The sequence below is a fragment of the Cuculus canorus genome, chromosome 1, assembly GCF_017976375.1.
Source record: "Cuculus canorus isolate bCucCan1 chromosome 1, bCucCan1.pri, whole genome shotgun sequence".
NCBI classification, from domain to species: domain Eukaryota; kingdom Metazoa; phylum Chordata; class Aves; order Cuculiformes; family Cuculidae; genus Cuculus; species Cuculus canorus.
The window spans coordinates 86,314,921-86,327,099 of record NC_071401.1 but is presented as its reverse complement, the minus strand read 5'-3'; the positions used below and the strand labels follow the sequence as shown (position 1 = coordinate 86,327,099).

The 12,179-nt window shown below is 34.4% G+C and overlaps 1 protein-coding gene across 10 annotated transcripts in view; it reads left to right on the top strand.

The window, feature by feature from the left end:
• The window catches only part of DMD (dystrophin), a 1,193,355-nt gene that overhangs the window by 929,164 nt on the left and 252,012 nt on the right, over nt 1-12,179 (top strand). For all 10 annotated transcript variants that reach the window (XM_054050408.1, XM_054050369.1, XM_054050393.1 and 7 more), the window contains one exon: nt 6,624-6,778. In XM_054050408.1, coding sequence (XP_053906383.1) covers nt 6,624-6,778 — 155 coding nt within the window. The remainder of the gene's footprint in view (nt 1-6,623; nt 6,779-12,179) is intronic.

Below are 12,179 nucleotides of genomic sequence, written 5' to 3'. Positions count from 1 at the left end.
TGAAGCTGTATAAGTTGTCTGGAAGTAGTTGGAACTACAAGCAATAACAAACTTTATCGAGATATTTTGAAAGTCACGAATTTTAGATTTGCCACAAAATAACCTCATTGGCTTCAACCTTGGCGGGGTTATTAACTGCAAAAAAAACCCCTCTGAAATGGCTGCTCTTGTGATTTTAGCACACATGTCACATTCCAAGTGCTAAAATGTGCACCTCAGTTAATTTACGCATCTGATCTATACCTGAAGTAGCAATGCAAATATACCCTAACTGCTGCAACAGTTATTAAGGGTGTTGTTATGGAAATAGTCATACTTTGGTGACATTCTTTATTAATTAATTTTGAGAGCAGCTGTTTCAGATTAGTAATATCTCATTTTCTGATTGGGGAAAAACAAGATTGAAACCAACCAATTGATCAGCCTTTTAAAGTGAGTCCTGCCTCCATGTTAATGAAATGTTACATTTTAGTCATTTGGAAGAATAGTTACACAAATTTTCTGATATATTCTCTCCTGCTAACCAGATTTTTACTTTTTTTAACTCTTATCACTCAGCTGTTCGGTTAAAATTTGCAAACTTAGAGCAGTCTGATTTGCACAGCTGAATGTTAATGAACTACTGTGGCGAATACTGGGGTGAGGTCCTCATCAGCTGCTTTTTGCCACCAGAGAAAGTATGCACATAACTGCATGACTGCTCTTCAGCTACCTGCATCATCACTTAGTCATTGCATTTCTGATATTTAGAAGTAGACACAAAATCTGTTAGGATTTTTGCTTGCCTTTTTTTTTCGCCTGCAAGAGCCATAAGAATGTTCATCGGCCCATTGTTTTAGGGATGAGAAGTGGTTAAGTTTTCTCATTTGAGATTTTACCGTAACGGTCATTGCTTGGGAAAGGTGGATTATGGTAAACAAGAGCAATCACTCACTAATGTATTTGAAAGAGTTATAGATTATGTATACTACTGTCATTCAGCATAGAGGGCTCTCATTTGTCACTGTCTTTCTGCAGAGATAGAGTTCTGGCTTCTGTCCAGTGTTTGGTTTATAAAAAAAAAAAAAGGCTTCAACGAAGTCAATGTCCCAGCTCTGCAAAGACTCAATTAATGAAAAAAACCGTTCTGTGCAAAAAAAGTCTTACATCATTGTGTTGGAGTGTCCTATGTCTTGAACACAAATTACTTAATGAGAAAAATAATTGAAGATATGGTTTTAGAAATGGATTTTATGTCCACTTATTTTACAAGAATATATGATGTTTAGATGAGGTTCATCTATGAGTGTATATTTTTTGAAAACATTATGGAGGTTTTGGATCAACATTCTCCAAGTAGAGAAATTAAAATATGCCTTTCTTCTCCTCCATCCCTCAAGTTACAATGTATACTAGTATGCTTGCTTATAGAATGTATAGCTATGTAAATAACAGAGTTTTTGAAAAGATACTTGCAGATTCTTTTCACTGCCTCTTTAAAAGAGATTAAATGCTTGGGCTCTCAGTGTTTCCAGCCATTCCCATCATAGTCTGGAGACAAACTGATGTGTTTTGTCAAGTTGTAGACATTAGCTTATAATTATAATTTCAGTGTCATGGCTAGTCCATCTCAGTTTGCTGTGCTCACATGATGCTATGAACGTCAATAAGCTCTACTGTTGCATGGTTGTTTACTTTCATTTGCTTTGTTTTGCCTACCTTTCTCCCACAAATCTGGAAAAAATTCACCACTGTTGTAGATAAGGGGGGGGTGGGTATTCTTTTTTCCTTCTTTCCCCCCCCCCCACTTTCTTTTGTGCCAGCCTTCCTAGAGGAATTTTCTTTGTCTGCCAGCAATTCCTATTGTGTCAGATCCCTCATGAAAGCTTCTCAAATGTGACAGCATCAGCTGTTGTGTTCATGCTTGACATAAGGGGTCATGAATTCTAGGGAAATAGAAATCTTTTTTGAGTTTAGCAGCTTTAGATTTCTTCTGTACAGTATTATCCAAACTGAAGGACTTTGAAATACATCAAGTTCTCAAAATAAATGCTTTCCAGGCTTCTGTGCCAAACACATATATTTTGATGTTATCCCCTGAATATGTAGAGTAAGTATGCTATCTTTTGGCTTGTTGTTATACTGATGAAAATAAAGCTGTCATTTCTGTTCATTTGTGTTAAGGGAAAGAGAGAGGTCAGTGTGAGTCTAAAATAAATTCCTCAGACATATTCATTTTGTCAGCTTTGTATCTCAACACAGCTTGGTGTGAGAAAGTAGTCACCAAGTGTTCTTCTGATTTGTTTGTTAAACGTTATAGGTCTGCTTGAAGCCTGCTGAGTCAATGCAAAGGTTCCCCTCTGCTCTAAGTAAACTTTTAATCTGTGCTTGTGTTAGTGCTTTTCTGTTAGTGCATACATACAGATGAGTAAATGGTAAGCTCAGCAGTACCAGTCTTTTGATTATTTATATTTTTACAGTGCCAGAATGAAACAAAAATCTCTAAGTGGCTTGTATTTGGCCAACAATGTTTTTAATTGATTCTGATGCTTTTGTTTCTGACATTTAAAACAAAAGAAGCAAAGTGCCATATAGTTGATAATTAAAAATGTCATTCCGTTGAATCAGAAGTTAATTCGGTGCTAATTTGCTGAGGATTAAGGCCTTTTTGATTTTTCTTTTAATTTTTTTTTTTTTTTTCAGTTTGCTATTTGAGAATTAAATTCTAACTATGAGCCTTATATACAGAGAATCAGAATGTGGCATTCTGGCCAATGAGTGTCTTTACCCATTAAAGCCCTGTTTGTTATTGTTTATTAAATCATGACTGCAGATGGTTAACTCAGCAGGCTGAAGGTTATAAGTTTATAAATAGTACACAGTCATATTTCAGCTCCTTTCCAGCTAGTGTAAAACTGGTCTCTTCTTACTATGATACTGAGCTTATGTTAAAAAAAAAATATACCTGCTAGGATTGCCAGTTTACTCCTTGGCTTCTTGTTTTGTTAAGAGCTAGTGAGGTATTTCTTCTCACTCTTGTATCAGTTTAGCTAGTATGGCTGAAGTGAAAAGGAGGAAGGATGGAGATAAAGGTTTCCTTCCTTTCCTTCATCGACCACCTATTTCTTGTTCATTTAAATACAAAATTAAATAACAACCTGATTACATCCCCTGCTCTGTTGGAATTCAGGAGGTCAGGCAGCCTTCCACTGGCATAGCCTGGAGCGTGAATTTTGTGCCCTGGTTTTGTAGATAAGACTGAGGCTACCTTACTTGCCTTTGTCTTCTTGTAGGAGAGTAAATTACTAGGTATTCTTTTTCCTCTCCCTGTGTATCAATATAGGATGAGGTACAGTCTCAGCATTTTGTGGATTTTTATTATTCCTGGGTTGGCAGCATATCGCTTTGATTTTAGTAAAACAATTAACAATTAAGTTAATGATATTTAGTATAATACAGAAACACAGAAACAAAATTTCTTGATTAAGAAGAAAGTATATAAATTAAACATGCTATAGATATACAGAAAAATTACTTAAAGACAGCTTGATTTTCCAGATTTGTGATATATATATACACCTGATCTGTGTGGGAATTTACATACTCAGATTTGGACAATGGTGTGCATACGTATTGCTATATTTGAACTTCCCAGCATCATTTATTTTATTCTACTGTGGAATGCTGGGATAGGAGAAAGCCCAACTCTAGCTTCCTTTCAATCAAGGATCCTTAATTACACAAGCTTTCTTATTAACAACATCAACTAGTGTCTTCTAATTAAAAATTAAAATATGTATATATGTACACCTAAGTAACATGATAAATGTACAACTTTAATTCTTCAAGTCTTTTAATAAACTCAGCAAGTTCCAGTGATGACATACAGAAAACAAAGAGAATGCTTCAAAAAATGTCAAAATGAAATTAAGGTAATGAAGCATTTTCCTTTAAAAATATCGAATATGATGTTGGGTAGCTAAAAGATAAATGAGTCTTAAAAATATGAAAGGAAAAAGAGAAAAAGATAATATCAAGAATTTAATTCTAAAGTATTCATTATAGTCATATAAGATATAAGGAGCTAATGGGTCTCAGGTAAGAAAGACGGTTGAAACATTTACCACAGCACTTTGTTCCCAGTGTCTGCGCACAGAGCAAAGTTGAAGCAGAGCATACAGTTCCTCAAAGTTGTTGACAAATTACATACCAATTTCCAATAAAGTAGAAAATACAAATTGTTTCTGTCGGCAAAGCTTTCTATATTCATCATTTCTTTCCTGAGTGATGATCTAGTGTTGTAATGTCAGGAAGTTAATGGATTAATGTTGAAGTTAATGGTGAGAACACCACTTTTGGAAATAGCCTTGTAATGGATCTTTCCGTGTTTTTATTATAAAACCAGCTTTGGAAGGTTTTATAAGGTCGTTTATATTCACATGGGGCTGGGTAAAAAGAACTTATTTTCAAAATAAAGTTTACAGGCCATTAATTTACAATACAGACAAAATGTTATGGTAACTTTTTTATGTATTGCAGTGAATACCCATTCTGCTGTGATACGTTGGCTGGGAAAAAAAAGTAGCTGTATGCATGCATAATTTTAAACAAAGGGGAAGATAGAGCATAATAAGGACAGATAGGCCTAAACGTAGATACTTGCTATGAAAGAGCTGCAAAATTGAGATGATAATCACTGTAGAATTTATTTATTTTGGGGTTAATGTATTTTATTATATTCACATAAATATTACCATTTAACATATTTATTGTATAAAATTCTGGCAGGAAAGGAGCTTATTTGGCAGACTATTTCCAGAACCTGCCTATATCTTCTCCAAAGGATCAATAGTATTATTCCACTCCTGACTACATGTCCATATTTCACCCAGGGGAATGACTTTGAAGTATTTTTAGGCAGCTTCATCTTAAGTGAGCTTAACCATAATATGTTCAGGTGATTTGGGCGGAGGCGTGGGAGTACCCTCCTCCTAATGTTTGATTGGTAGAAATAGAATCCCTTGTTGAAAACAGATTATCAATTGCAGTCTTAGTAACTGAGTTATCTGCACAGTAAATGGGTGATCTGCCCTCTCATGAAACAATAGCACAGTAAAGAGAGGAAATACGTATTTTCAGTTTAAATGATGGAGAGAACCTAGAGATAATGAAGCAGATTTTCAAAAAGTAAGGGTTTGGGGGAAAAATCCACCCCCAAAACTCCTCTTGGCCTCTATTGAAAGGTCAAGTACATTTCAGTCCCAGTCTTAATCAAAATCAGTTTACAGACTTCATGAGCAGAACAGGTAAATGTACAAAATATTCAAAATGTATTTATTTTAACTTAGTATTTAGACTCTTTAATCAAAGATTATATATTTAAGTTCAGCTTTGTGTGGAGAATTGTTTGTCTGAGTCAAGGGAAGATTTCAAAAGGAATACTTCTTTAGGAGAATAAGAGGGAAAAAGCTATGTTTTTTCTTAGACATTTCCTGATTTTTTTTATTAAAGCACATCAATACTGGCAGTCAAACCTCACTATTGTGCTTTTTTGTTGATAGTTTCTAATGTTTACATGCAACTTACTGTTTTTCTTTGCAAATACAAACTTTTTTCCTACTTATGTTGGTTTTTTTTATTGGATAGTTGTAGACTCTGCCTAGTACAAATGTACAAGTAAACCATCTATTATCTGCTTTTTCATCTTGTTACCCATTATGGATGAAATATACAACTTTAGTGCATTTTATGGATTAAATATGTAAATTCAATGCATTTGTATGGAAATTTGATTAGAGAAGAAATCCAGCAGGAAAGATGCATGGGAGCTGGTTCTTGGCTGAATGAGTGTGTCAGGGATTTCTTGGCTTGCTTCTGTAGTGAGAGAGCTGGCTCAAGTGGAAAGGAAAGAGAAGAGGAGAAGGAAGAAGAGAACAGGGGGCAGGAAGGGGGAATGACAAAGATTTAAAAAGGTTTCTTAATACTAAGAAGTATAAATTAGCATTATAAAAATATTGATAGGTTTGCCAGCAGTATTTTGCTGTATTGCAGATTTAGTGCTGTTCCAGTAGATGGCACTAATTACATAAACAATTTGCTAAAATAAAGCAAATTAGAAAAAAGTGAAAGCACAGGTATTCATTAACCAAATCTCAGTATTTCACATGATTAAAAAAAAAAGAAAATTAGAACATATTATTTCATGGTATTTTCCATCTCAGTATAATTCGAAGTCACAAATAGTGATAGTTTTTATAATGCATAACAATATATCTATCTCTGTGTCTCCAACATTATAATCAGTATTTATCAATTTGAGCTGTCATGCTTTATCCACCATTTAGGATATTGTTGTTTGGTCCTCTCAGAGATTAGAAGTAGTCCAATGTACCATAGTTAGCAATAAACCTGAGGAAGTATTTTCCTTTTCCTTTTCCTTTTCCTTTTCCTTTTCCTTTTCCTTTTCCTTTTCCTTTTCCTTTTCCTTTTCCTTTCCCTTTCCCTTTCCCTTTCCCTTTCCCTTTCCCTTTCCCTTTCCCTTTTTCCTTTCCTCTCCCTTTCTCTTTCCCTTTCCCTTTATTGTAAAAGCTCCTTCTCTAATAATCATTTTAGTTTTATTGTTTTTCTTTCTCTTTTTTCTTCAGCAATTTACAAAAGAAATACGACAATGGCAAATAAATGTAGATGTGGCGAATGACATGGCACTTAAGCTTCTCCGTGATTATTCAGCAGATGACACCAGAAAAGTAGAACTGATGACAGATAACATTAATGCGACGTGGGCTGCCATTAATAAGAGGTAGGATATATATTCAGGTATTAGATTTGTTGTTAGACTTCATTAAGATTCTCTGTCCAGATTTGGTTGGAAATTATAAAAGATGTAACTTTTGAAAATGTCGTGATTATAGTGAGAAAGAAAGATGACAAGTTTTCTGTCATGTTTTTTTGAAATAAGTCTTTAAAATGACATTTAATTCTCTCAAATAAAATTTGCCTCCTGCCAGATTTCATCTGCTGTAACCAGTTGCTAGTTAGCTTCAGTTGATAGAATATATATTTTAAATATTTAAAATGAAATATTACATATTTCGGTGTACTCTCTCCACATCACAGTCACTATAGTGATTCTGAGTCAAACTGAATGTGAAAATGACAGACATATCCTATTGAAGCAAGGTTAAAAGCAGAAACGTTATCACGTACCTTTGAAGCAAATCTCTAGTCAGGAAAGTTTTTATTAGATCCTTGATGATATTCTTGATTGCATTTCCCTGTCTTGCGGGTTTAGATACTAATTGTTTACTAGCACATTTTTTTCAGCTTGTCACCAAATAGTATGCAATCTATAAGATCAGAACATATTGCAAACCAAAAATTTCTTTATAGTAGTAAAAGAGTTTGAATCATTACACATAAGATAAGATACGTAAAAATTAAATCAAAGTTTTTTTTAATAATTATGTTGGATTAAGTTTTATAGCTTATGACTGAAACTAGAGCTGAATTAGATATTTACATGTCTTTAAGTAAAATCTATGAACAAGGCCAGAAAAGTCACTTTAGTTAAATATACAATAAATTCAGAAGATCATCTTGCATAATAGAAGATACTTCAATCACTGATGACTACAGAAATTTATTCCCACTTTTTGTTTCATTTTTTGTGAAGTTGATACTCATATGAATGAGTCAGTTTAACAATGACTTTTCTGAGGCAGACTTGCCACTGACTTAAGATGCTGTTCAAATCAGAGAAGAAATGCTATTGAAGTCTACTGAAAGACAGCCACATAATAATTTGAAAAGGTTTGTGGTTTTTTAACAAAAGTAATAACTAAATAATTAACACAAACCTTCAGTTAATATCTGCTTGGATTTCTCCTCTTACAGAAGTGGCCATTTTTAGCCACTACTATGGTAGTAGCAATGTTTTTAAGAAAAAACATTTTGCTGTAGTCTGAGAAACAGGCTTGGGGGAACATCTGTTCCTGAATGAGAAAGGCTAGGGGTCTAATGCTCAAAGCTATTCTCCATGAGTAGGTAAAATGAGTAGCTCAAAAGGGTTAGAGGGGAGCACCGAAGGAAATTGCTTTTTGTCTGCATGTAAAACTAGAACCCCTGCATGGTGAGATAGCTTTGCAATCCTGAGGTCCAGGATGTGTCTGTAGCTGCTGTGGATGATCACGTAGAAATTTTAGCTAAGAGTGCACCTTTAAGCATGCACCCAGGTGTGTCTAAATGTGAGAACTGCCATTGTTGTATGGATTTAACCAAGTATTAGGCTAACAGAGAGTACAAGTTCATCAAGATAATTCCTTGTGAACTTCTACAAAAGCTACAGACTTGTTCACAGTTTGTATTAGATGAATTACTGAAGTAAACGTTTTATGTCTTAGAAGAGAGGTGTTCAGGTGACTGAGTTGACATTTCCCATTAAGAAGTACAAAAGGATATGATTAAGCTTGAACAGGTAACTGTAAAGCTAGAGTTTCCTACTTTTTGATTGTATGGCTTCAGTTTCTAATTATTTTTTTTTAATTCGGTATTTTGTATATAATTTTTGTAAGATGTCTCATGATCTGGGAACTTGAAAAAGAAGTGTGCTACAAGCAGTAGTTGATAAGCTTCTCTAAGGGCTGTATCATATTTCTATCTCGCTTTTGTGAGACTGATAAATATGGTTACATGAAGGCATCAAGTCAGCAAAACACTTAGAAGATTTTCTGGGCCTGTAGATTTTTCAGATTTGTTTGAAGCAGTAGCCAGGCCTTATGCTCATTTTACAGCTCTTAAGTGAGGTATTGAAAGAATCTCCTGGATTTCTTTTGTTACGCGATTCTGTGGAAAGAGAAGATGATGAAATCCATGAGACTTTGGGTGATTTAAATGCCAAATTGCTGTGGTTTTGAGGGCGTTTGTTTTGTTTTCCATCCCTCTACACTTCAGCTTTCAGGTTATTGCATAGGGAAAAACAAACTGTTTCATTGTGGTTTGGGAATCTTTGAACAGTAAGAGAAGATTTACTCAGTAGAAAAGAGACGCATGAACTGTTTGTCATGGGCTCCAAGAAAGGCTAGTTCTCTACTGAAATGTGTATGTTATAATTTTGATTATATCCATGAATATTATTTTAATCTAGACTTTGAGTAGGTGGTGCGCTGGTGACTCAGTGACCTTACAGTGATGTAGAAATATAGTCTAAATAATGGTCTTGACCATTTCTCCTGTACTTTAGAAATACTTTAATCACTGTTTACACATTTCTTGAGTGCCAAGAAGGAACATTCTGCTGAAGACTGGTTTCTTCTCCCTATATCCATAATTATTTTGTCTATATTTTGTTTTAGAAAGAAAAATTAAGTGTTTAACATTGATTTGAACTGTTCTTCCTCTAACCTGCCATTAACATCAAAATTGTGTTTCAGTGTAAAAAACGTGAAACCTCCTTTTCCATGAACCAGATTAGTAAAACAACAGGCAGGCAAGCAGCAGTAAAATTCCACTTTGCCTGTTGGTAACAGTTCAGCCAAAGCAAGTACTTCAGACGTTAAGGCAACATCTGCCAGCTTGTGTTTTGTTTTGCTTAAGTAGATTTGCAGCTGATTGCTGTGTGTTTACCCTTTGCCTTTCTGTTCTGTTTTATAACATTGAACTATAACGAATAACATTCTAACTTGTCTAACAGCCAAATTGGTGAGTGTTTAATGTTTGCTTCATGTTTTTCACCTGACAGTTTTTAATTTTTCTTTTTGTTGTTGATACCAGAAAGATGCACTAAAAAAGTGCATCAGTTGGGCAAAAGCTGGAGGTCTCTTACTCTTCTCTTTTTCTTGGAAAACCATTGGCTTTCCAAGAAATAAATGTGTTTTTTAAGTATTGTGGCTTAACCACAGCCAAAAACTAAGCACCGCACAGCTACTCACTCATTTCCCACCCCATGCAGTGGGATGGGGAGGAGAATGAAAAAGAAAGTAAACCCCAAATATAGAGAGAATAATAATTATAAGAGTAAAAGACTATACAAAACAAGTGATGCGCAATACAATTGTTAATCACCCATTGACTGATGCCCACCACGTCCCCCAAAAGCGATCTCTGATGTTATATGGTATGAATATCCCTTTGGCCAGCTTGGGTCAGCTGTCCTGGCTGTACCTCCTTCCAGCTTCTTGTGCACCTCCTCCCTGGCAAACCATGGAAGGCTGAAAAGTCCTTCACTTAGTAGTCCTTAACAGTAGTCAAATGTTTTCTGATGTAATATTTTTCTTTTTTTTTTTTTTCCCAAAGAAACCATAGTATGATCATGTTGTGGTGATTTATTGATTGTTTTTTGAAATAGTTTTACCAGGATTAAAAAAGTAGATAAACTTTTTACTTTATAAAGTAGATAAACTACTTTTTCACAACCAGTGTTTCATGCCAAAGCTTATTTACAGCAGCTTAGGAATGGATACTAAGTTGACATTGCAAAGACTGCTGGAAAACATTGCAATTATAGGACAATTATTTCATTTTGTGAGAGATCTTGATAATACATGTACACATTTGTTGCCTCTATTCATTTAAAAATAAATTTTCAGTCTAGGTGTTTGTCATATGCTGTCTTTGAGAATTTGTTTTTTTTATTTCTATGAGGATTTAAGTACTTTTGCTTAGTAGGACTATTCACATTGTATGAAAATGAGTCTCCACAGTCTCAGGTATCATTTTTAAGATTATGTTAAGGAGCAAATAATTTTATATGTCAGCATGTTTTTCCAAAGAACTAGTGTAGCTCTGTTGGCTATTCTTTTGAATAGGCAGAGAAACTATGTTTTCAAAAAAGCATTTAATCCAGAAATCTTCTGGAAAGTCTGAATTTTGTATGGGATCCTGATGTCATTCCCATAAGACAAAAGGGTATAAGAACCCTTTACTTTTCAAAAAACTAATTTGTCTCACTTCGTTAGTACAGCACTCCATGGATCAGAAGTTACTCTCCAGCAGAGTTAGTAACATTGGCAAACTCTACAGAAAAACTCTTTATTAGCTGCTTGTGATGCGTTAAGGCTTTTGTGTTTAAAATGCGGGTATCTTTGAAGTTTCCTGAGAGTTTTTTTCAGATAAAGGATTGGGTTTTTTTCTTTATTCCATTCTGTTACTATTATTTCAAACAAAGCAGCACACCCTCAAAAAGGACTGTAAAAAAGGTGGAAATACTACTCCAGCAAGGTTTAGATGCTCTGAGTTTACTTTGAGATATTTGTTGGTTTATATTTTGCTTTTTTAAGTATCGCCCTTTAATCTATTCATGTAAAAATGTATACCTAAAAGGCCATTTGGGGGAGAGAAATACTTTTATGATGATAAATAAAAGATAGATTAGATATTTGAAGCATGCTAATAACTGACTACACTGTCTAACAAATATTTATGTACAAAATATAATCTCAAGCCTATCAAAAATTACATCAGTAAATATTGCATTGTTATTTTTTTCCTCCTAATGCCCCTAAGAATAATGACATTTCAGCCATATGTAGGCAAAAGAATAAAATTGCCTAAATAAAAATGCCAGGTGAAGCTCCTAAAAATAAGAGAACTTGTAAGTCGTCTTAGCTACTTGTATTCTAATTTTCACCTTTATTCTTCACTCAGCTGATGGTACTTTTTGTTCAGTACTGACACCAGTATGTGAATCCAAGATGAGAATTCGACTGAGGGTACTGAATATATGTGGTTTACTTTGCAGAGGATAGTCCTAAATATGCAGTGCTTTAAAAATGCTGGTAGGATGAGACAAAAAAGCAATGTTACCCAGAATATGGTGTGATTCATCATTTCCACCTTTGTGAACATATTCTTGTGATTTTTTTTTTATTATTGTTCCTCTTTTAAGATTAAAAAGAGGAAGGATTTCTTGAGTTATTTCAGGAGAGGTAATACAGTACTAGACTAAAAGGACCTATGCATCCTTGTGACTTTAAGGACATGGTTCTTAAAACTCTCCATATCAGTGTGAATATATTTAGTGTTCCCACCACTTGGATAGATATTTTTGTAGGCTGGTACCTTTATCACTTCCAAGGGCAGCAGATCATCTGTAGGTCTGCTAAGTCCTCCCATGGACAAATAGAAATGACCTCAAAGAGAAAAGTGTTTTTGTTCTCGACTTAATTGTTTTGGTTTTCAACTTGTCTGTGCCACATATAGTTTGT